At 37.5% G+C, this 26,945-nt stretch overlaps 1 protein-coding gene across 15 annotated transcripts in view; it reads right to left on the bottom strand.

The window, feature by feature from the left end:
- Positions 1-26,945, bottom strand: part of MYOM1 (myomesin 1) — a 158,744-nt gene that overhangs the window by 83,205 nt on the left and 48,594 nt on the right. For all 15 annotated transcript variants that reach the window (XM_070629769.1, XM_070629763.1, XM_070629766.1 and 12 more), the window contains 8 exons: positions 23,829-23,969; positions 19,279-19,636; positions 18,665-18,822; positions 10,759-10,851; positions 9,049-9,137; positions 8,878-8,940; positions 5,093-5,257; positions 2,922-3,083 (listed from right to left, as the gene is read on the bottom strand). In XM_070629769.1, coding sequence (XP_070485870.1) covers positions 2,922-3,083; positions 5,093-5,257; positions 8,878-8,940; positions 9,049-9,137; positions 10,759-10,851; positions 18,665-18,822; positions 19,279-19,636; positions 23,829-23,969 — 1,229 coding nt within the window. The remainder of the gene's footprint in view (positions 1-2,921; positions 3,084-5,092; positions 5,258-8,877; positions 8,941-9,048; positions 9,138-10,758; positions 10,852-18,664; positions 18,823-19,278; positions 19,637-23,828; positions 23,970-26,945) is intronic.

The raw sequence follows: 26,945 nt of genomic DNA on the forward strand, positions 1-26,945 counted from the left end.
TCTTTGGGATGATGGAAATGCTTGAAAACTGGATTGTGGATGATGGTTGCACAACTTCATAAATATCCTAAAAAGTACTGTCCACTTAACATGGTTGAATCTTATGGTATATAAATTACACCTCAAAAATATTTTTTAAAAAATAATCCAAAATACATCATTTAAAATAAATTTATGATTAAAATCTTTTTCTAAAAGTTGTTAAATTCAAAATGTGATTGCTGAAATCTGTCTTTCCAATTTTGTCTTTCCCATTTGTCTTTTCAATTCTCTTACATCAACATCTGATAAATTTTAGAATTTTTCCATTTCCTTATTTTGTGGATTTGAAAACCAGCTTAAGTAAAAATTTAAAATTTTAATCCCTTTGCCCTGCCTTTAATTAGGAATGTGAAGTCGCCTAAACCTGCAGAGAGCCACAATTCTGGGTTGGGGCACTGAAAAGTATTGTGAGAAAAGTCCTAGACTATGTCAGAGTTCCCAGAAGTCCATGAAGGAATCCCCAAGGCATACTTAAGTATTTTTGGAGTCACCAGAGATCCTCTCTGGTTCAAGTAAGAAAACTGACAGCAGAGGCAGACTTTGCTTATCAGTAGTCATCTAGCCAGGTTTATCCAGGTGGTTTGGCTGAACAAACTTGATAACTGATATTGACATTGATGATAATTGATATTGATATTGATACTGATATTGCTAACAAACTTGAAGCTGATAACTTCCAGAGTGTCCATTTTCCCTGCAATTCACCCAGAAGGCTAGCTGCTCTCTTCCCCTGGCAATATCTGCCTTTCCCCAAATGCTTTTGTGTAGGAGAAAGTATGACACATTTTTCGGTTGGTGTAGATACTCACATATCTTTATCAGTCACCGGTTCATGGCAGAATTCAATGATCATTTGTTTTTGTTCATTACTGGTGTGGTATGGATTGCTAACTGCCCCTAGTATCCACTCTTCCTGTTTCCTTTTAGTACTAGAACCCCTGAGCTTTAGCAGGAAACATGTCTGCCCTACTAGAGACCAGATACCCCAGTTTTCCTCATTGTGAGATATGTGCATGTGTTCACTCTGCAGAAGTGGTGTATGCAACTCTGCATCTCCCCCTCCACTTCCTTTTTCTCCCCTTCCCCATAGGCTGGGATGGGAACACCAGAAAGCACCATAGGCAGGTGGGCAGTGGAACAACAACATGGGTGGGACCTGGAACGCTGAATGACCGCATTGAGTAGAACCATCTGGACAACCTGCCTACTTCTGGATTGATAAACACTGGAGAAAAATAAACCTTTATTGTTTTGTTTCAGCAGCTTAGCCTATACCCTAAGCAGAATCCCGGGTTAGGCATCAGAAGATCTGTATCCTAATCCCAATTCTGCTTCTAACTAACTCTGAGACTTTTGGTAAATCTCTTTACTTTTCTGAACTTCAGTTTCTGCATCTTAAAATTAAGACGTTGGACTAGAATGGGAGTCTGAACTTTATTTGTGCCATAGACTCTTTGGCAAACTGGTAAAGAAAGCCCAGAGTCCTCTTCTCAGAATAATGCTTTTAAATGCATAAAATAAAATAGAATACATGAGATTACCAAAGAAACCAATTATACTGAAATATAGTCGTAATCACAGACCCCTTGGGAGTCTGTGGATCCAAGTTAAGGAGACCTGCGTGACTTCAAAAGTTCCACTTTGATCAAAATGCCTATGAGTTTATGATTCTATTTAGTGCACAAGAGATAAAAATTTAGCAAGTCTACCTGTATTGTTTATATTTTTATTTTCTGTATGTTATGATGTTTTGACATCTTAAAAACTTTTCCAGCTAGGGAGAGATTGTCCCTCCCAGGGCCAGCTAATTCTTGGATAGAGCCAAGGTCTCAGCCTGGATCATGCCTTTGATTTACAAACTAACCAATTCAGAGCCATACTTCCTCTAGCTGTCCCATGCACCCCAGGAGGAAATATTATTCCACCTTAATCATCCCAGGGCTGGGTACTAGACAACTAGGCACCGCCCCTACAGCTTAGAGTCCATGGAAATTATTCACACTAGCCAATCCTAAACTGTTATCCTGCCCTGCCTTGCCTTTTCCACAGGAACTCCAATCAAGACTGTGGCCTAGACTCTCAGAAGCCTCATGACAGACTGATGCTGGTGCTTCCCCAGGTGGCCCTGCACGGTGTGCTGCACCTCCTGTCTCTTGGACCTGTGAGTATAATAAACTTGTTTTCCTGACCTCTCCTCTTTCTCCTCTTGTGGCCACACCTGCCTCACATCACATAAAAGAACACAGGACACTGCCTTGTAGCCTGGAAGTGTTAACGGACTTCCAAATGTTCTAGGATCTCATGTAGAAATAGCATGCCCACTTTACCTACCTAATCATTCAAGACACTGCTGAAAAAAGAAAGACTCCTAAAATCAACTATTACAGTTTGTTTTAAAAACTAAGTTGTAGCACTTGTTTCATAGTTCATTAAAGCTAATGCTATAAAGAAAGGGCTTGCAATGAAATAATAAATTAGCTCCTCAAAATGGATATTAAAGAATAAGTCCTCAAATAACACACGATTATTTTGTTGCAGCTTCCATAAACTGAGATGGCTTTTCATACCATTAAGATTTAGCATCTCTCCTCGAACACCTATAGTGAACTGCACTGATGGCTCATTGAAGATGAGGAAAGCACTGACATTAGTGACAGTAACATAGTCTGCAAACTGGTCACCTTTGGGTTGGTGCTTCAGGGTTAACCTTTATACATCAGGCAGGTCTAATTTTACTGGAAGTTAATATCCTCATCTCACATAATCTGAAAGAACTTTCAAATGGTTCTTTCATCATTACAAAAAACAAGTTTGGATAGCTTGATTTGGCCTCAGTGTTCTAAATATTTTTGGACGTTCTGCTTTTTGCTAGGTCTTACCTCGAACAAAGACGTAAGCGCTATATTGTTCATAATAGTCTCCCATTCGTGCATGGATTGTGTAGAGGCCTTCATCTTCTTTGTTGAGATGAGAAAATGTCAGAGTTGCCCGATCTCCACTCCAATGTGTCTGCACCCATTTGGAAGGAGAAACAAGTTCCCCTAGGGGAAAAAAAAGTAAGTTGATTTTTTTCCTCCATTACTCCCTTCTTCCTCCCTCCTCTCCACTCTTCTCTCTCCCTCTCTCTCTTTTCATTCTTCTTCTTCTATATCAAAATTTTTTTGACTATGAGCCATTCTTTCATGTTTATATTGGTAAAAATACTAGACCAGGAGTGAGGAGGCCAGGGCTAGATACGTAATCTGGAGAGCCCACTGCAAAATGAAATTGCAAGGCCTTGTGTTCAAAAAGCAGAGAAAAAAAATACAGTTAAAGGTACTAAGACATAAGGCTTTTTCCTCTAAAAATAGTTTATTACTTATAAAATGTAACAGGGATAATAAAAATTGCAAAAAATAATATTTTGTATACAGAAAATATTAATGTGATTATATATATACTTTTTTTTGAGGAAGATTTACCTTGAGCTAACATCTGTGCCAATCTTCCTCTATTAATGTGATATCTTGATTAATAAGATATTTCTGGCTTGCTTTTCTGCAAGTTCAATTATTAGGTCATCAAATTTATACTTTTAGCAACTTTATTTTAAATCAATATAATTGAGAGCAATATTAGTCACTCTTGTAAATGCAAGGTCACAAATGAGTTTTGACAATTTTTTATTTTGAGAAGGATCTTTCTGCTTATACAACTATTACTGCAGCTGTTAAGTGTTACATGGTTATAGTATACAGTTTTATACTATATAGTATTATATAATGGTATTATGAAGTTAACATCATGTTAACTTTTTGATAAATTATTTCGAAATAAAAATTTTAGTATCTAGAGCTGATGATTCTTCAGGGACAATTTTTCTAAAAAGATTTAACTCTTCATATAAATCAGCTTCATGTAAGTCTGAATTTAATTTTAAATATAAATTTACATAATTGCGTCTTAATGTTTTCTCTTACATGTCCTGTAACTTGTGGAGGTCATACAAGAAACTAAAAATGACTTCATGATTTGCATATAATTCAAATTCCTATTTATGCATTCTATCACTGTATTTTCAATTATGAGGAAAAATTAATTTAAAAATTATCTTCCTTGTTAATAATTGTTTCATCCAAAGTTTCATATGAAAATAGTGTTCTTTTTAATTGAATGAGACAATCTTTAAACTTAATTTCTATTTCTACGCCTGTGGATATTTGCTTTGCAACATTGTGGCAGTTTTCATAATCGGAGATTCCAAACTCCTTAAAGAATTCTAACAACTGCCTTAAGTGCTTTATTGCAATGTCTATATACATGCTTTTTATCTTGTAATATTTTACTGACAAAATTTACTGCCTGACTGCCAGCAGTTCCTGTCACGGCACTCAGGTCAGGGAGTTAATATTTGTGCAGATCTCAAAAAGATGAGTTCTGGGGATGAACAAGCAAGCTGGCTTCCCACTATGTGTTCCTATGCTGCCCCCACGTGGAGCTCCTCCTTTCTTCTAGGGCTATGTCCACCATGAATGCTGCCGCTGCTTTTGCCATTCCTGGCTTCATTCTGGGCCCAGGTCCTGGTTCCACTCATCACCTCGGGATCCCGTGGTACCCCAGACTGCCCCAGGTGCCTGCATGCACAACTGAAGTTCAGGCCAACTGCTTGGTGAGCACACTGCCCACTGCCTACCCTGCCCGGGGGCCAATGGGCTTGCTCCATAGTCTTCATTGGACTTCATGGGACTTCATTTTATTTTACCAAATAAAATTAACACAATGAATATATATGCAACTTACAAAAGAAAATACATTTTTTGTAATCCTTTCCATATATTACTTGGTGATAAGAAATTAGAATCTCCAAAAATATATTACGAAATTTCTGTTACTTTCATATATGTGTAAAAACTTTTTTAATATCCAGTAGGTTATGCCCTCTAACGTCCAGATTCTGCCAGCTCTGATAAATAGATCTGCAGTCTTATAGACATTCATGCTCTGGTGCCAAGCCCGGTCTGTGACCTTCTGCAAATAAGAACATAAGTGAGAATTCATTATAGAGGCTCACCATTTCTGTACCACTGGATCTCTGGCTGAAAATGTTTAATTTCAGGAGTGATAACTACACGACAGCCTAGACTCATCGTCTCGCCCTCTCTCCCAAAAGACACATCGAACTTTTCATCAAAGTGGATCTCAAACTTGGACGCATAACCATAAGGAGTCACAGCAACTGGGTACAACAAAAACAAACATCAGTAATTTATATTTTATCATCAAAGAAATACAGCATTTTAATAAGCACAGGCAGAAAGAAGTCACAACAAAGATCAATCAGATGATTTATCTGGGCAAAAACTAAGTCTCATAAAAGAAATATGTAGCACAGTCACATATATCATTATGTGAAATGAAAATTCTTTGTACGGATATTCTTGCTTCATTGGTCAGATAAGCTAAATGCTTATTTTTACTATTATAATTAATAAAATTTAAAAGATCGGCTTTATGCCTTATATAAAATATAGGTTAAGACCACATTTAGCTTAGACTTAAATAGTAGGCTGCCTTACATGCACTTTTTAATTTTAGATTCTGAGTTCATTTAAAGTCTACTACTTGTACTCTTGGGACAAATAGCCGTATCAAGTACTCATAGGAATGGATTTTTTCAGTAAGTTGCTTCAGTTTCTTTAATGATCTGAGTAAAAACAAAATATTAGAAGAAATGTAAATGGGAGAAAATGGAAGAGCTTAAAATACTGTAAGTTTAGAAATATTCTTTTTAGAAATATCTTCTTTATAGACTGAGTAAATGCCTGCATCATAAACTCTCCCAGGTTTTATTTTCTCTCTTCTTATAGGAAAGGGCTTGGGAAAATAATGCCCATTTATTGATGGGTTATTACATGCCAGACACTTCGCATTTGACATTTCATCTAATCCTTGCAAAAACTCCATGGCATAGATATTAGTTTTTTCCCTCCTTTATATGGGGATACAGAAGTTCACAAATATAATATACAGCTAGTGCCAAGGTTTCAAAGGTATCATATATGAAATTGAAATTCAAACTCATAACTGGCCAACTTTAAAACTTAGGCCCTTTATCTCATATTTCACTTCTCTTCCTAAGACCTCTCAGTATTAACTTGAAAATGCAGGTTAACATTTATTGAGTTCACCTTGTGCCAAGTATTGTTCCAAGTGTTTAATATCTAGTAACCCAATTAAGCCTCACAATCACCCTATCAGGTAAGTATCACTATTATCTCTATTTTATAGATGAGGAAAAGCATCAGAGGGACGTGAAATCACAGCCCACGTTCACACCACAGAGCCAGGGTTTACACTGGCGGGCTGTGTCCAGAACCTGTGCTCTCAACCAAAACATTGTACTCCTTGAATTTGTGTTCACAGGCAACCACTAACCAACAGTTAAATAACTTCTCTTGGAAACATGTGTCCCATCTGCCCCACTTCTATGTCATGATGTTCCTCTGAGATCAAAAGGCAAAATGGCTTGATCAAATCTTGCTGATTGGGAGGCTGGTTCCAAAACTGCCTTATGGAGTAGAGATAAGGGTTACAAGGAGGGCATGGTTTAGGTCAGAGGCTGGCAAATCTGCAAGCTAAATCTGGATTGCCTCCTGTTTTGTACCATTAAGAACATTTTTTAAGGGACCGGCCCGGTGGCATAGTGGTTAAGTTCGCATGCTCCACTTTGGCAGCTCAGGGTTCGGATCCCAGGTGTGGACCTACAGGCCACTCATCGAGCCATGCTCTGGTGGCGTCCCATGTACAAAGCAGAGGAAGATTGGCATGGATGTTAGCTCAGGACAATCTTCCTCACACACACAAAAAAGAATGGTTTTTAAATTTTTTAATGGTTGAAAAATCAAAAGGAGAATATTTTGTGACATGAAAGGTCATAGGAAATTCAAACTTCAATGTCCATAAATAAGGTTTTATCAGAACACAGCCATGCTCATTTATTTACCTACAGTGTATGGCTGCTTTTGCATTACAGTAGCAGAGTGGAGTAGTTGTGACAGAGACTGTACAGCTCACAAAGTCGAAGATATTTACAATCTAGTCCTTTATAGAAAGGATTTGCTGACCCCTGGTTTAGAATATGTTTAGAATGAGAAAGACCAGGTTACAAGTCCCTACTATACCACTATATGTGGTCTTGACCCATTATTTAAAGTCTCTAAACTGTTTCCTTATCGGCATAGCACAGATAAAAAGGCACCTATTTCGTAAGCTTTGGGGGAGCATTAAATTAATCAATGCATATAAAAAATATCTTAGCATCATGTCCGGCACAATCGATCAATAAATATTAACTATTAGAACAGGACCAAGGGCAAGGAGCTTTATCTATGATATTTACCAGCATATTCCAAGTACCTAAATCAGTACCTGGCACCTGGTAGGTGCTCAATAAATATATTAGTTGAATGAATGAATAAGAGTCCTCTGCTTTCTATGTTGAGAGCAACTGCACTCAAATCAGGGGTCAGTCAGAGAAGCTCTGAAAGATTAAGGAGTGAGGTTGAGCTGGGCTTTCAGACTCTGGCTCCATGGAGAAGAGGGAAAAAGGAGAAATACGGATGGTGATATGGTAGTGGGAATGAGCAGTTCTTATTGAAGATTGTGAATGATCGATAGGCCTGTCTTGGGGACAAAGGGAGATAAGTCAGTTTGAGAATTTCCAACTATTGTGTCTCCATGTAAATCAAGTATAAGAGAAGGACATGACTTGGAATGTGCTCCTCCCTCACTCCCACTCATCATGCCCTCCCACCTATGGGATTGATATCTAATGATTATAACTTGGAATATTAAAATTAGGAGCCAGTCCATGAAGTCAAATGAAGTAGGTCATCTACAGACATCAAACTAACCAGTTAGGTGAAAAACTGACCCATGAGAAAGTATCTTCCTCAACCATTTTCAAAACTACCACTTATTTTTTAATGTTTGGGAAAAAAGAAGTTAGAGTTTGACTACCTTTTTCAGTCTGACCATGGTAAGCATCTAATTATTTGAACAACCATAGAATTTTACTTTTATTGCTTCTCATGAAAAGAAGTTCTGATATAGATGAAATGATTGAAGTTCACAAATTCACAAATTAGAATGTTTTCTAATTCACTAATCAGAATATATTAATACTTTACTTGCATTTAGATATCACTTCAAATTTCACTTCATAAATTAATATATTTATTTACTGATTGATTATCAAATACCTACGCTGTGTCTGGTGCTGGGGTTGAGAGATAAAAGGTCCAGCTTTGCCTTCAAGTGGCCCTTGGGCCAGAGGGAGAGACATACATATAACAGTTAAGAGTGTCCATTGTGATAGATGCTCTGATGGAAGTACTGTGGCCGCATCAGGAACACCTAACCCTGACTGGATGGGGTATGGGCGTGGCAGTGGGGATCAAACATGGATTTCTCAAGGAAGTGACACTAACCTGGATATTTAAGGATGAGTAAGACTGCTCTGATATAGTCTAGACTCATGTGTGTATGTGCATGTGTGTGTGTGTGTTTGAATCACTCTGCCCAGGTTTGTATAATGATCTTTCTCAGTTTAACACAGAAAGACTTGAAAGCAATTGCCATTTTAGCCCAGCACATCTGGGCTTTTATGAAATCGGAACAAAGCAATTATATTTAGAAAGAAAATAGTAACCACAGAATCTACAAAATAAAACTAACCATAGATAGCTATTGTATACATACCAACATATATTATAATATATATTATGCATTTATTTCAGCATTATAGAATAGCTTTATTATGTTGTATTTTAAAGAGAGAGAACTTTTTAAACTCACAGCTGGGGGGCATGGTGGAAACCCTGGCATGGAAGCCAGTCTCATCCAACTCTCCCTTATATCCTAGAAAAGAAAGCAGAAATGCATGTGAACTGCATCATGGTTTATTTTTTAACAATGAGAAGAATTTTTAAAAAATGCATTTGAATGAAACAAGTCCAGCAAACCTACTCTTTACCACAACCGAAGCATATGCTGAAAACTCTCCTTTAACATTCATTGCCGAGGCCCGGTACTGAGCGGTGTCTTCAAAGTCACATCTGAAAGAATGAATGGAAATGAGTGGCTATCAAAGTGGCACACTTTGTAACTGCTAGCTGTTCCATCAAGGATCTCTTCACTAACACAGCGCTCTGCAGATCACTGGCTAACAAATGGCTCTTGGAACTTGATGAAACTACCAGCTGTCTCTGATCTAGTGTGCCATGGGATTTTATATAGTCCGAGAAATCTACTGCAGTTTCATGCCCCAGCACAGATTGGGAGGAGAACATCTATTGTCCATTGTGACCTTAGCCTGCGTTGATTTTAAATGTCAAAAATGTCAACAAAATGCTAAGCACATAAATTACAGTGTGAACAGCGCCATGATAAACTGGTCTTAAGTAGCACTGGGAGCAGCAAATGTCTGGTCTTCTACCTTTGTAGCAGTAACCACCAGGAGCACCCTGGAGGCACAGACTTCCTGCTGGCCTCCCTTAGAGTGAGTCTGGGGGCAGCAGGGAGACAGAGAGAGAAAGAAACAGCCTCTCCTTAGAGACTCCCACAGCCTCCCTGAGCCACAGACCAGACCCAGGTCATCTAATATATGCTTCTGTGTTCTAGCCTCAAAGTACAAATAAGTTATTTATCCCTCAGTTCCACTAGTGTTCAGGCCACATTGGGAGTTTCAGCCCACAGCACAACATAAGACGTGCCATTTGGAAGTTCCTCTGAATTATAATACAGAAATTGGGATTTCTTTAATAGCGGAGTTAGGGAGAGAACGATCACCATGGCTGCCTCAGTAGAACCTCCGACTGGCAGAATTGATGTGACTTTAGGTGGGGGTCAGTGCTTAGTGAATGTCACAGGGTCTCAAAGTTCTGCTTGTAGTTCAACATCACTTGTGTCAACTGCTCTGATCTGAGAAGAAGGCTATAAATCTCTTGAGGTCAGAATGATGTAAATTTTACTTTAACATCTCAGCAAGTCATGGTTTTATGTGAACTGAAAATGGTGGAAGCTTGTTTAACTTTTTCATACAGACTTCAAAAACATATGAGGAAACATGATAAACTTTTGAGGACTTGGGAATTTTGTTGTGGGTTCTGCCTTCAAATTTTTCTTTAAAAACATTCCCATGTTCGTCCCTGCCTCCAGCTACAGGTTGATGGGGTGGGTACATAGTTTCCCACAGTTCCTGGTGAGCTGAAGGAAAGAACAATTTCTCCTAGTCCAGTCTACTTTCAGCGCCACCCACCCCAATCTCCATGGCTATTATTGATTAAAGGCAAAAGAGTATGACAATGATGTTGATTTGGAGCTTTGAAAGGATAACTGAATATAAATGCCTATTTATGTAACTTATTTTCTCACTAATGTCTAAGAAAAACTCTTGAGTATATAAAAGGATAAACAAAAAGATACAAACTAATTTTTTCTCATCATCTTTGACTAAATCCAAACATAAGATCACTTTGGGAGGTAACATGGGCTTGGTAAGAATGAGCCATGCATATCACTCTTAGGTTGCACCAAGAGAAGCAAGGAAAGGGAATGTTCCCCACTGTGCTCCTGCTGCAGTGAGAAGAAGCAGGCAGAGCAGTTGTTAACTGGAGCAGTGAGAAGCCTCCCTGAGTGATTGCTGGGCAACACACATGGACCCTGATGTCGTCTTACGCGTTAATCTCCAGAGTGTGCATTCCATATCGACTTTCAATAACATACTTTCCAGGGTTTGCATGGACGTTTATCGGCACCTGGTTTTTATACCTGTGAGACAATGGAAATTAGGTGAAATAGGCTGAAGTGTGAAATAGCTTCATAATTAAAAGCACACACATGGACACAATTTTTGTTCTTGAAGGAACACCTGTAAACACAGCATTGAGGTCAGCAGCAGCATCTATTCAACAAATGCAAATCTACAGTAGATTAAATAAAATGCACTATAAATACAACAAAACTTCTTGATGAACATCCTTTCCTCTCCTCCATCATAAAAATTACATTTAAGAAGTTGATCATTCAGTTGAATCTTGCATACATAATCTTGAGTGAAAAGAGCCAGACACAAAAGAATACATAGTATAATGACTGCTTTTACATAAAGTACAAAACCAGAAAAGACCAATTAATGCTGCTAGAAGTCAGGAGAGTGATTTCCTGGGGGCTGGGGGCACATGAAGCAGGAATCTTGGGTGCTGATAATGTTTGGTTTCTTGATTTGGGTGCTGGTTACATGAATGTATGCAATCTACAAAAATCCATTAAAGTTCTACATTTATACATAAGTGTATATATATAATATGCACTTTTGTGTGTATATGTTATACTTTAATAAAAGATCTTTAAAAAAAGAAAACCTTGACCAATTGTTGATATAACAGAGAGGAAGGCTTTGTGTTGGGGGTTTTATTGTTGGCTGTCTGTGTAGGATGAAAGCAAACATTCTTCCTACGAACATTCCTGCATGTTGTTAAAAACAATGTCATTGTATTGAAAGCTCATTATATTTAAGTCTTTTATTCTGTCATAAGGAAGCATGGCTCTCGACTTGGAAGAACATAAAATACCAATCACAAAAGAAAACTTCTGACAAATAAAAGCTGGCAGATTCCCTTTTTCTGACTGTCCCATCCCTAGTGAAGCCTCTCAGCCCTCAGAGGGTGGGGTTACATGGAGGGGCCCCTCCTGAGACACTGTCTCCCTAGTCCAGAAGTGGTACCACCTCCTCCTATTCTCAACAGCCAGTGGCTATGGTGCCAGACCAGGCTTTTTTGCTTAAGCCATTGTCTGTCCAAAAGAGGAGCTGGATTTCACTTGTTTCCCTTTCAGACATCCCACCTTACGTGCACAGACAATGTAAATAACAATACTAACCACAACTGACACAGAACACTTACTATGAGCCAGGCAAGGTTCTGAGTTCTTTATGTATCGATTATTAAATTCAATACCCCAACAACCACATGAGGTAGCACTAATTTTTTTTTTTTGGTGAGGAAGATTTGCCTTGAGCTAACCTTTGTGCCAATCTTCCTCTACTTTGTATGTGGGATGCCTGCAAAGTATGGCTGATGCGTGGAGTAGGTCTGCACCCAGGATCCGAACCCGTGAATCTGGGCTGCCAAAGTGGAGTGCACAGAACTTGAACCACTCGACCACAGGTAGGCCCCAAGGTAGTACTATTTTTAACATCATTTTCCAGATGAAGAAACCAACACCTGGAGAAGTTAAGTAACTTGTCCCAGCTCACACAGCTAGATTAGCAGAGCTGGGATTTGAACCCAGGCAGTCTGGCTCCTGACAACATGTGATGCTTCCATTTTCCAACTGTTTTCTATTTAACTGCATTTCATGTCTCCACACTTCTGGAAATGGTTATAAGGAGGTTTGGGAGCAGGGAAAGTGGTGGAAAGAAAGAGAAAGAAAGGGGATAATCTTCAGTCAGTTCCTTCCTCTCCCTAATTCACACACTCACACACAGGCATGTGCACACACACACACACACACACACCCCATGTCTCTGAACATACATTCATTTTCTAAACCTTTTAAAATGTATCAGTCTCCTTCTCCACCTAGCAAAATCCCAACTCATCCTTCAAGGTTCAGATCAAATGCAACTTCCTCAATAAAATCCTCCCTGAAATCCCACACAATATTAATTGTTCCTGCCTCTCCATATCAGTGTTACTTGGTTCAGGTTGCAAGATATAGCATTTATCAAATTATGGTTGGAGATGTGTCTCTTCTACTAAGTTGTCGGTGCCTTGATAATAGGGATTGTGTCTGATGCATATTTACTTCTATTCCCATTCTCAAGGAAGTATGAGTCATAGGCACTCAGTGTTTGTTAAATTGGATTGAACAGAATTATCACATGACACAATAGATTAATTGTAGCTTCATAATTTTTGGCCAAAGGAACAGAGTTCTGACAAACACATACTTCATGATATGGATAATTTAAAATAAGTGCATACAAAGAAAGTAAGTTGAGGCTGTTTGCGTCTCCGTTCCCTCAGATGTGAAATGAGAAGGCTGGACCGGCTTAAGAACCACAGCTGCGCAGCAGGTGGGCCTTCTACCCTGTCCATCGAAGCCACTGCTAGCTGTTTCCTGCCAGCCCGGGAGCAGCCTCAGACAGCCAGCTCATCACAGGGCTCCAGGCAGACAGGACTATTTGATCAGAGATGGCTGTACAAAGAAACATCCTGGCCGCTCCTAATTTTGAACATTTCTTGTTTTGATGAATGACAGGGTAGAACATGTTAATCAGCATGTTCTTGTGAATAAATTGGTTTAGGTAATTTCATACTTGACTCAGAAGCTCCCTCTTGCTCAGGTTTTTCATGTGCTGGGGTGTTTTAAGCAGTTCCTTTTAGCATAAGCAGAGAAGTATCATACCAAAGGCTGTGGCATGTGCTACTTGACCAAACAACTGAGTGACAGTCGATTTGACTTCTGACCAAAAATGTTCATATCTCCATAAAGTTTGAGTTAAAAGAGTATTTTGCAGCTCCCAAGGCTGCTTCACCTTCCTCGTTCTACCCAATTTAGCACCTTAATGCCTTTCCCCCAGCTAAATACCCACGACTTTTCTAATTACCACCTGACACATGAAATCAGTTTAAAATACACACACACACATGACACAGAACACATTGAGGAGCTTCTAGTCTTTCCTGTGGAACTCCGGATGTCAGTGTAAGAAAAGCCCGTTTTAAAGCAGCAAACAAGGATTAAGTTAGAAAGCGAGTCAATTCTATTCTCCAGGGAATTCTCCTAGGCATTCAGCTCTGGAGTAGCTTGAGATTGGCTGTCTTTAGTATTAGGGAAGAAATGAATGATTTTTTGGCCTGCTCTGTATATGCTTCACAGCTTGTTATTTCTGGAAAGTGAAATTCCAAACTGGCCAGTCATCAACCAATTTTGGAGAGTAATCCACACCCTGGGATTATTTGTCAAAAGGTTTCTGAAATTCTTGTGAATATTCAGATGTATACCATTTTCCTTATCATTTTCGTGTAGAGTCTATGAACTGTTAGTTTATGAGTTTCCATTACACTATTAGGATTTCTAGAATAACACTCTTTGTTTATGTGTATAAAACACACACAATTCCACCAAACAAATGTTTGTTTGGCTATTGGACTGACTTTGATAACAAGGGGTTACAGTGAAAGCTCTTTGGCAGTGTAAATCATGGTCAAGCAAAAAGGCTTCGCTCTAATTTTTTTCTATCAACAAATAACACGTCAAAATGATCTTTAACATGTGAAATCCCATCCCAAGTGTGATTGCTGCTTAGACTCCAACCTTATGTTTTGAATACATAGCTATTACTCACTTTCAAAACCAATTAGCTGACAGAGATTTATCCAATTAGGATAGATTTTGGACATAAATAAACAAGACAAATCTAAAATAAAACCCCAAATCCTTCTGTTGGGAAGTAATTATAAATTATAAATAATTTTTAATTGTTTTAAATGTAGATTTTTTCCAAGATAATATGGTAGTAACTGCTAAATTTAAATACATTGTAAATAACGCTAATCTTGTAAAAAAATTCAGTACATAATTCTATTATGAAATTTATAAATTCTCATAATTTGCAAAACTAGGATAAGACTTCTCCAAATCTCTAGACTCTTCCTAAGATATATTTCTCATACTATTTTACTCCCAGGTTTTGAATTATTATCATGCCTGAAGACAAATTTCTTTAAGTGTCTATATGACAATGACTTTAGCGGCAATGTGAAGAATTCCAAACATGTATTTTAAGCGACTCATTTGAGGATCTAGCCCAGTACCCACAAATAGATCTGAAAACACGGGTGTTGAGTGAGTGAGCGAATGACACTACTCACTAACACCAACACATTGCTCCACTGAGTTTGTGTGAATCTCCCCACAGATTACAATCCAGAGTTCCATTGCCAAAAGTGATCTAGACTTTGGGCTGGAAATCCAATTAAATCTGGCTCTTAAAAAAAAAGTGTAAAATTAACTCAGTGCTTTTCTATTTCGAAGAGAATTTCTCTCCTCTATTTGGTATAATTTTAAAAATTTGACTAGGCAATACATTTATATGGTCCAAGAACCAGAAAGCATAAAGGGTGCATAGGAAACAGTCCTTCATCAGATTTGTCTGCTTTCTACCCAGCTCCTCCCCACAGTTAACTGCTCTCCTTAGATTCTTACACATCCTTTGAGAGTTTCTTTATGCAAGTAAAACAAATACAATATTTTTCCTCTCCCTTTAAACCCATATTATTGGTTTATTGTTATACAAGTTAATATATAAATATAGCCTATTAAGTAAAACAGCTTTGGTTTTTTTCACCACATATATATTTTTCCTTCTATGTTGACAAAGCTCTCCCCCAGGATGGCCAGCTATACCGTAGTGGTGCAGCATCATCCTCTGCAATGAACTTTTCTACTGGACCCAACACCCAAGCAGGCTTCTTTCTACTCTCAAAGTGAGCTGGGAATAAGATGGCACTCCTAAGCATCTCTGCACCTGGCCATGATGAGTGATGTGTACTCCTGCCATTTAGCACTCCCCGGGTAACCTCTAGATTCCATTTAGATAGATCTAGTCAGTACGTGGGCTTGGCCAAAGAGCAGCTGTTGTGTGTTCAAGTCATTTATTAGGCCTCAGGGACTTCCATGACCTAAGGATGACTAGTGGAAACTTGGAATCAAACCCTCTATGGAAAGGGCTGTAAGGGAGCCAGGCCCCAGGCACCCATGCCTAAGGACCTAACTGCTGGTAGGGGAGGCAGCGTGACTGCACAAATCATCATCGCAAACTTATTCCTATAATTTGCCACCTTCTATTCAGGAAGGCCATTCCCAATTACTTCTTTGATACTTGTACTCAGTGTCAGGCCCAGAAAGATGCAGTTGGGTACCAAAAAGGCGTAAATGCCAGCAAAGTAATCACCAGCAACCTTGGTTCTTGCTCGGGTTGTGGGTTCACTGTTCATCGATGGGGAGGGGCTTACTGAAGATTGCGTACTCTGTACCAGCATTGCAAAGTAAATCAGAGCTTCATTTAATGGTTATTTTTAAAAAGCCACCATACCCAGGAAGGTATACTAATCCCACAAGATACTAAAATCCACCTAGAGGTGGATTTACCTTGAAGCCAACGAAGCTGAAGTTTCCGGGTCTCTCACCAGCATGGGTCCCTGCAAGGCTCCATGTCTCACTTATACTACCAACTTTAAATTCGCTTTTGTAAAGAGTGCCCCCAACTGTATAAACTTAATGCCCCCACAAAACCTAGATCTGACCTTGTTTATGGCCATAGCCAATTTTCAGTTATCTGCTAGCTGATTGACCAAATTTCAGCTTTATCCAGGGGCAAATCTTGCTCTCTGAAGTACAATTAACTATTTTCTTAGTTGTCCACTGGTTCTTTTGTTTTAATATTTACTTTTCACTTGACTTGCAAGGCAACAGGACTTTCTGTGAAATGCTCTGACTTGTCCCTCCTGGGAGAATTTTTCGTAAAGAATAGAGTTGCCTTCTCTGAGCACTAAAGGGGGTGCAGGAACTGGAGAGGGCTTTTTCCAGTAAATGAACAGCCTCCCAATTGTTTCTGAGACCAATCTTGTCTCTGTGTTTAAAATGAGACTCTAGGACATAAAATTCATATGTAAATGAAATAAATATTTCAAAGGCTGATGTGAAAGACTTGGGTGGGGGAGGTCAATCGTACTACTTCTAAGCTCCATTAGTGAGGCTAACCGAAAATTAACAGTATTTCTATTTTTCAATTTAACTGGAATTCTCAGGGTCAACAGTTTGGTGATCTCATATTTTTCTGGGGAAGTTTTATCTTTTTTGTTTGTTTTTAAATCACTCCTTCTCTAGGCCAAGAAAATACAATGTAAGGAGTTTAATCTCCGACAGAGTTGGAGCTCCGCCTTTGCGGACTCACATTACTCTGGCTTAATAATACCATCAACGGTACGTGGCTGGGTTTGTATTCTAGTTGCTGTGTATTTCGTAGGATAAATAAATGCTTAAGAAATTAATATTTATCTCCCAGAGATTACTTTGTGTTCTTTTGAAAGTCATCTTTAATTTTTAAAAAGCGGGAAAACAGAGGGGACAATGTGTAATAAAAATATCTACTTGATTAAAGACTCCGATTACTCATTCAGTAACAGTATATTTTAACTCATGAAAGAAGAAGAATTTTTTACTGAACAAATAACATTTTTTGAAGCTGAAAATTTGTTAGTCTTTATGCATTTCTATAGGAAAGTTTGGATTTTTTTGAGGTGGGAAGTAATCAGTTTTTCAAGAAGACATGTCCCTTTAATAGGCCAAATTGTGCAACTCTATAGTCACAGAGAAAGGTGAGGCAAAGATGGATTGACTCCTAACTTACTATAGTTTACTTTTATACTTTAAGGCTTATAAATTGATTTTAAAACTTCATTTTCATTAAAATATGTTTCTACATTTCTCATCTTTGTTCACTATAAATTATTAGCCTGATAATATAGCTGGCTATGGTTTTAATTCTTTGGTTTTCAAACTCAACAACCCTGAAGAGCCTTTATAAATGAAAAATTGTAAGTAAATCCAATATTATCACAGGCAGATTGATATAGTAGGTGAAGTTGTTAAAAAACTCATCACCTGCTCCTTAAGAATAACCTTAGACAGGTAACTGGGTTTATCTTGTCAGCCACATCCATTAGTGCTAGCCAGGTGTCTGACCAACATTAGAAAGAATAGAAAAGAAGGGAGAAGGAGGCAGGCACTCTGCAGGTGGCAATGCAATTCCATGTACGGTCTATACTGCGACAGAGGGTGCATTTACCACCACTCCTGAGGATTAGAAAACAGCATGCAAAATACCTGGGTCAGAGAATAAAACTGAAAATGTCTTCTTAAATCGGTTCAATTGTTTTCATACCTCTGCTCTCTGTGGCAGACATTCATGACATTTGACGGGAAAGTTCTGAGTTTAGGGATCACAATGATTGACAATTGCAATAGAATATATATGGAAGGAGAAAGGGGGTACTCATTTTTTACGGAAAGAAAGTTTCTTAAGTTCCCACATTGAGTAACGTCTCCCATCCAATTCCCTCTTTTGTTTGGCTTAGAAAGCACATTGAGACCTTAGCTCTCGTGAGGAGTATAGATGGAGCCCTCTGGGTTTGAATTATTTTTTTAAAAGGCAGTATTGCTTCAAAATGATATCTATATTGTAATGGAAATGAATATTAATTTAATTTTTATGATCCATAGCAGTTATAGACATATTTTGTTTGTATATAAATATGTTGACTAAATTTTCACATTTTATATAAGAGAAAGACACATTTGTACAATAGGATTGTAAAGTATCATAATGCATGTGAGACTGTTCTTTCTTCCCATACATAAAATATTCATCCCAGCTTCCTTTCTTCACTATTCAAAAAACCTATACAAAATTGTAAATACTTTCACTGATTTTTGCATATGCTAAATTTTTCACTAGAGGTAAATTAACTTTGTGTAATCAATTCTATAAGTAGTTTTCATGAAGATAACATACCATGTGACACGAGGTTCTGGCCAGCCGGATACAGAGCAGTGTAATATTACATTTTCTTTCTCCCAAACAGTGTGGGAACGAGGTTTAATAACAAAGTCAGGAGCATGAAGAAGATTATCTTCATTTAACTTTTTATGAAATGCCTCTGTTTCTTCTAACTGAAAAAAATACATTATCAAAATATTATGAAATCAAAGTAACCTGTGCTACTAAAATAACAAGTAGAAACCAAAGTTATCATTTTTCCATTTGAAGTCTTACTTTTGTATTTAGATCAATGCATTCCTCTGGCCTCTTTTTAAAACAGACACATGATTTAATTTTTAACATTCTAAGCCTGGACAACATATTTTACTTCCCTAAAGTGAATTTCTTAAGGTTCTTCAGAATTTTAATTTCTGTAGAACCTAAAGTTTCACTGAGTTTAAAACTATTGTTTGTCTTTCTTCGTCCTATATATTCTGATGTCTTTCTCCTTCTTTTTGTTAGTTTTGTTCCTCCACAAGATCACATTTTCTTCATTTGAAACAAATCAGTCTATATCTGCACACATACATACAACTTGTTATACGCATTTCCACATTTGTAAGTTATGTTAAATTGTCTTTTCTTACTGTTTTTCTTAGCGACAGCTGTTCTGCCTTTTCTCGAATTGCAACCTTCCTTGACTTCTTCTCCAAAACCTCCTCCTGGTGGAGAGTGGAAGTGGATTGTTTGGAGACTGTGGCCTGTTTGGATGCTGTGGCCTGTTTGGATGCTGTGGCCTGTTTGGAGACTGTGGCCTGTTTGGATGCTGTGGCCTGTTTGGATGCTGTGGCCTGTTTGGATGCTGTGGCCTGTTTGGATGCTGTGGCCTGTTTGGATGCTATGATTCCTTCTTCACTAGCAAGAAGATTCCTCTGGGCTATATAAGCAGCAGCTTCTTTAATTCTTTCTTCTTCCGTGTCTGTAATTCCACTGACATGCTTTTGGCTAAAATATAATAACAGCAAAATATGGATATGGCGGATGGCAGTGATAAGATTGCCTAATTTTACTAAGTTCAAATTATCAGACTTCACACATTATATACTGTGCCCAAAGAAAACCTGACATAGAAAAACCTGGTAAATCAGGAGCTAACGCTCCTCTAATGGAAGTGCTCATCACCTTAACAAATAATGACAACAACAATAATATCTATTATGGCCCTGGTGGTTACCAAGTGCTTTTTACATATGTTTTCTCATTTTATCCCCACAACAATCCTATGAAGTAAACTGTACATTTCTATTTTAGATATATGGTAACAAGGCCCAGAGAAATTAGATAACTTGCCCAAAGTCAATTCCTTGGTTTCCTTAGTGTGTTTAAATATGATTGAGTCTATAATAAAAGATTAAGTCATGGCTTTCCTTCCAGAAAAGATGATATTGTAAACTGAAATATAGTTTATTTGCCTGTGATCCTGATACGTGACTATGTGGTTGATCTGGATTCTATTACTCAGCTGATGTAATGCATTGCCCAGAGCTATTGCATATATATAAGTTTCAAATTTGCATGAGATCCTTACGCTTACTGAGTTTCTTCCCAAGATAATAAAGGTTATGTGTGTGTGTAGATAGATAGATAGATCTTCCTCAACTTACAATGGGGTTATATTCTGATAAATCCCTCGCAAGTTGACAATGTCATAAGTCAAAAATGCATTTAATACACCTTACCTACTGAACAACATAGCATAGCCTCGCCTCCTTAAACGTGTTCAGAACGCTTACCTTAGCCTACAGTTGGGCAAAATCATCTAACACAAAGCCTATTTCATAATAAAGTGTTGAATATCTCATGTAATTTCTGGAATATTGTACTGAAAGTGAAAAACAGAATGGTTGTGTGCATACAGAATGGTTGTGTTTAGGTTGTTCATCCTCAGGACCGCGTGACTGACTGGGAGCAGCTGCTTGCTGATGCTGCCCAGCATCATGAGAGAGAATCCTACTGCACATTGCTAGCCCAGGAAAAGATCAAAACTCAAAATTCGACGTATGGTTTCTACCGACTGCGTATTGCTCTCACACCATTGTAAAGTCAAAAAATCCTAAGTTGAACCATCATAAGTCGGGCACCGTCTGTACACATATTTAATATGACAATCTTCATTTGTGCTTGCGCACAGCTCTGATGAGAAGAAATGATCAACTGGCAATTGAAGTGGTGAAATTTATAAAGATGACATATTTTTATTCGTAATTGATGATTATGGCAAGTGAGTGGTAACATCTAAAAGTGCCATGCCTAATGTAGTAGCTTATGATAGAATTTGTGCTATGATTTATTAGTGCTGTCAAAAACTTTTGGATTATTTTTAACTTCCTTCAATATCTTTGTTGTCAACTCCATTAAATGTTTCAGTGAGGGATTATATTGATTATATTGAAGATTCTCTTGAAATTGAGTCTCCCCAGACCTCTTAAGGCAGAACTGTATATTTGCTTTTCTTATAAGAATAATTACTTTAAAATTTAAGCAAACACTGACATTGTGTTTGCAAGTTCCTGGCCCCTGAATCCATGTAGTTTGCTGAGGAATAAGACTCAACATTTGCCCAAGTTTGGAATTTCTCATGGAATATTACTAAAACATCTGGTAGACAAGATTAGTCCACTTTGTTTCTTACTAAACCATGTGAATACATTTTAATTTCTTTTTCCTTATCTCTCTCTCTCCAAATACTAATAAGGTAGTTTCTACTAAGGAAATAAGTAATATGTTCACTATAATTCAGAGGAAAGAAGAAAGATGGAAGATATTTTTAGCTTAGTGTCCTGACATAGTTTTTTTTTTGAGTGAGATAGGAAATGAATGAATTAATAAGTGAATACAAAACAAACCATCATGAGAATCTCCTTGGAATTCTCTACAGAGGTTAATATACAATAGAGAGATTTGAAATGAACTTTGTAATATGATGCAATGTATATAATAATGGATTATATTCAGTGCTAGTCTTGCCCCGAGTTGAGACAACTCTAAGAGAACTTTAAGTTTAAGCTCACATTACCTCCAAGAGTGAACATGTTGACACAGCTCTAGAGGGCAGAATGGAGTCACAGTCTCCTTGCCTTTTCCATTTACAAATAAGCTAAACCTCAGAAAAACTGTAAGTATTTCACATGAGAACTCAAATTCATATAAAAAATATTTTTGACCCGGACAGCACGGACACTCCCCTTTAAGTGAATATAAGTGCATGTCAGTGATAACCAAGCTATAATCTGGGTACAAGAGCAAGAACATGATGCTGACAGAAATGCACTACTACACATTTTAAATGAATTTAAAACCTCCCCAATACTCTGACTATCTCTGCTGATCTCAACTCAAAAACCAGTTGCTTACACAAAGTTAACTCAATTTATCGGAGTTTAAGAAGTAGAATTTTCAATCGCCATCCAGAAGAAATGGTATTTTCCAGAAATACACTGTAATTGCAGAATGCATCGGTCAGTCCTAGGGGGACTCTCAGCTCTTCCACTACCAGCCATGAAACTTTCAGCAAGTCACTGAGACTTGATTTCCTTGTCCAAAAATTGATATATGAATACCTCTCCAGGGCTGTATTGAGGATTTAGCAAGATAATTTATATAAAACACCAAGTCTGATTCCCAGTAAACAATAGGTATTCAACACAGGTTCATTTCTTTCCCATCCTCTTCTTAGATTGTTAGCACTGCTAACACCATTATGAATTTACTTTCAACACAGTAATAGAACAGAGAAGATGGCTCTCTATAAAAAATAAAGGAGAACCAGAAATAAAACCTAGAAGATAAATTTTTATTCACATTTTCTTTTATCACAGTTTAATTTGTAAATTATCATTTCTTGAGACTGGCCTCAAGGAGACAAAATGGTTTGGTGGGGAAGGGAGAAGACATTGAAAGTGAGAAGCTTCATTTCGTACTCACACAGGTGGAGAGACATGCCATACAGGTTAATGCTAATTGATGTGATTTTTAAACGATTTTTAAAAAACAGAGTGGGAAAAAAGTTGAAAATAAAATATTTCACTCTTCTAGCCTAGCCATCTCCTATAAGGAATATGAATGTATATTAAACTAACTGAAGAGGTTAAGTCTGGGCAGGCATATTAGCAATACAAGCACGCTTCAATGGAAAATTCACTTTAAAAAAAATCAGAGATATCAAACAAAAAGCTAAATACAGAATATTATTTATCCCCTTACCTTCCTAATTGGGTTCAGAGCAATTACGACATTAGCCTCTGAAACAATTCCAAAAGGAACTGTTAGAGAAGAATGGGAAGAAACACACAAGGGAAACAGAAGTAGGTCTCCAAAAATGACAGCCACATTATTGCCTACTGAATTTCCTGACAGCATTTGCCCTGAGAGGATGACCTCATTTTGAGTATCACCTTAGCTCTGTGACTAATTCTCCATTCAAAGGAAAATAAACAGGAAAGGCTCAGAAAGTTCCCGTTAAACTTTAATATGGTGTCTCAGACAAGTTTCCTTACAAGATTTCTTTGGATATTATTACAGTTCAAAAAAAAGTTTATATTATAAACACAGAAATTTGGCATTACATAGTCTTATGATTTAGTGATTATTTTGTTTGAAGTTTACCTCAAAATAAACAGTAATCTATTTTACATTCAACAAATAAAAGCCAGGCATTCAAATTATGATGTAATTCTTTTACTTACTCTGTTATCCAAGATTTTTTTCTCTCTAATGAGTAATAATTAAAACCACCTTGGTAACTAGGATAATTTCCATCTAACCTAAACATACCATCTGACTTTTTTTTTTAGTATACCCAACAATTTATAGTTTTGAACCTTTCTTTCTGCTCTATTTACAGTGATTATATAGTGTCTAACCACTAGCATCCAATGCTCTACTTCCAATTTCAACAAGTTACATAATTAGAATTAAGTTCCTAATCGTTCTCTTTTGTCATGTAGCCATCCTATGTGATGGCAAAGAGTTTTACAATGAACACATCTCCTTCAGACAAGAGTTGCAAGGTTCCTCAGACTTTTCTCAACCAATACACAGTAAATGCTCAGTAATTGTTAGCCGCTATTATTATTATCTGACAACATTTATTTTCTACTTTCTAATAATCAAAGCCAGGAAGAAAATGCATACGCACCGTCCTGAGAAAATGGGCACCATATAGTCACTTGGCAGATTTTCCTTCTCCTCCCCAGAGAGAAGGCTCTTCCTGGCTCTCTTTGTTTGGGGGCTCAATCCAGATGAATAGTCTTCTAACATCAGACTGGAATCTGTAAGTCTGAAACAAAATGCCTAATATTAGACAATAACCAAAAAATGCACTTAAAAGATTCAAAATGCTTATAAAAAGAAGTTTTAACTTGGGGGAGGTTTCATAGAATCCCAGATCTCTAATGTTATAATTATCTTTTATCTTTAGAACTAAAGTGGAATGAGAAAGACTTCAAATAATGCACTCTGTACAGAGACAAAAGAAAAATAGGTGCACAGTAGTTTCATGGCTTTATCTTCCTTAAAGTCTCAAGGGAACAGAGCAGGGCTTTTGTAACAGTTCCAAATATCCTTTGCTGTTAAGTTAACCTTGGAAATTTAGGTAGTCTATATAAATGGTTTGGATACATTATGCATCCAAATCCTTTCCCAGGCTTGATAAAACTGCAAAATTTTCTGAATAAGGAGCCCAGGAAATTCTGATGCAGGCATTGCAGGTTCAATTTTGAGGGCTTTATGTAGTATAGACAGACTCATCCATTTGCAGGAACACTGGACTCATCAAACAATAGAGTTAATATATTTTACGTGAACACACAGTGTCGAGTAACTCAGAAAATTACAGGGGTGTGATAAAGAACCCTTTGATCAGTTCTGTTGTGCACAAAAATCCACCCATGCACACTGGTGCAAATGTGCACTTGGAGATAGTTTCTAATAAACCAAAAAATGTATTAGCAGGCGGAAAACATGAGAGCGCAGATTGCCCCTAGAGAAAAAGAATCGATGAAACTAAAAGTACAGTCTTAATCTACACAGTTCTTGAATAAATAAAATCCATTTTCATTCAAACATACACAATTTGGCACAAATTTCAGGAGTTCACGGACTCCCTAAAGTTAATCCATGAACTCAGGTTAAAAGCCCCTTGTCTACATGGTAATGAAAGATGTTCACAATAAGGAGCTGTATAGGAACTCTCCGTCCTATCCTTCTAAATTTCCTGTAGATTTGAAACGATTCCAAAATAAAAAGTTAATATTAAAAAGACCCCTGGTCTAGAGAAAATTTGAAGAGAAAGCGAAGTGTGTGAGTGGTGCGGCATGGGAAAAGCAAGCTGCCCAGTTGAAAAAGAAAAATCTTTCAAACCACTCAAACCAATTCCCAGTCTTTAAAAAGCATTTGTAGGGGCTGGCCCCGTGGCCGAGTGGTTAAGTTCGCGCGCTCCACTGCAGGCGGCCCAGTGTTTCCTTGGTTCGAATCCTGGGCGCGGACAAGGCACTGCTCATCAAACCACGCTGAGGTGGCGTCCCACCTGCCACAACTAGAAGAACCCACAACGAAGAATATACAACTATGTACCGGAGGGGCTTTGGGGAGAAAAAGGAAAAAAAAAGAAAGCATTTGTAAAAGCAAAGGAAATTACCTAAATCAAAAGCAGAAGACAAGCCAAACACATACATAGCACAAAATGGATACATAATAGTGCAAGTACCCCTATCCTCTGCCAAACAGGTAGCACAGAACTGTAAGGGTTTCTAGGAAATTCAGGGGGTGCAGCAGCTCTGGGCCTGCTGGAGAAGGGCGGGCTACTGCCTTTAACCCCGCTACTGGAGTGGTAGCTTGGAAATGGCAAAATTCTTCCTCCTCCACTAATTACCCCTTCCCCCAGGGTGAATATCTAACTCTTATTCTATGATCAGCATTAAAACCAAAGGTTAGAACCTTGAATTCCAGCTTGTGGATTGGTTACCAATTGGAAGCCTTAGTGAAATTTGTTCCTGGCTGACTGTTCCAGGCAGCAGCAAAACGACCGCATCCTATACCGCCAGCAGGTTCTAAAGTACAGGCTGTGCTTATGCGGGTCTAAGTTTAAAGTGCTATTTTCCTTCACCTCTTTATTCCATTACTATACAAAATAAAATTAATTAACAAGTTTGAGTTTCCTTTTTTCTAGTTATAGAACATTTTTGCATTTTCTAATTTCTCTCGTTTTTCTGTTTTTGCTCTTTTCCCTTTACTCTCATTCTAGTTTCTACAGTCATATTCTCATGAGCTCATCTTTTCAATGTTATTTACATCAAAACAGCTACGATTTGTCATTCTTTTTGTTGTGGTGTTGTTCTTTTTCTATTATTTTCCCTTTAAGATAAATCTTTAAAAGATGCATTTATTACATAGTCTGTGCCAGAATGTGATTATTCCATTCTCACAGATAAATCACAGCAGCTGGTTTTTTGTTTTCTGTTTTTTTGTGAGGAAGATCGGCCCTGAGCTAACATCTGTGCCAATCTTCCTCTACTTCATGTGGGATGCCGCCACAGTATGGCTTGGTGAGCAGTGCTACGTCTGCGCTGGAATCTGCACCAAAGAACCCCGGGCTGTGGAAGCAGAATGTGTAAACTCAACCACTATCCACCAGGCCAGCCCCTACAGCAGCTGGTTTTCAATAGTTGAACTTTGTGGTAAAGATTCATGGCATTATCACCAGTTTCCATTTCATATTTCATTTGGAACAACAAACTTCATAAAAAGCATTATGATGTTATGTATTATATAGCATTACTTAGAAAATCCAATTTATTTAGAAAAAACAAATCTTTATTATGCTCTTTAAAGATTCTTCAAGCTCTTGAATTCTAATAAAAATAAGGATGAGAAGGATTAGATGCTAAAATACTATGCCAACAGACTATTTTATAATGCTAACTCATTTACTGAAGATAGAAAACAAAACTAAATCAAAGAAACACAAAGTTTTAAGGAATTGACTATGTGATAATCACTGTAACTAATTATTTGAAGAAAACCTATCATTTTATTATTATTATTATTATTTTGTTATAATCTATGAACACTGAATTCTAACATCTTACTCTTTTAAATTTTAAAGTTGAGTAATCTTTTTAGAGGAGTTAACTAGAATATGTAAAATTTAAATTTCTTTGAACTTAAATGAAAGAACTAATTCAGGGCTTGCTAGCCTCTTGGGCTTTTAGTTGTATCTAAATGTTGAAAATAATCCTCTGTCTTATAACTCAGT

The sequence above is a fragment of the Equus przewalskii genome, chromosome 7 (genome assembly GCF_037783145.1).
Source record: "Equus przewalskii isolate Varuska chromosome 7, EquPr2, whole genome shotgun sequence".
Taxonomy (NCBI): domain Eukaryota; kingdom Metazoa; phylum Chordata; class Mammalia; order Perissodactyla; family Equidae; genus Equus; species Equus przewalskii.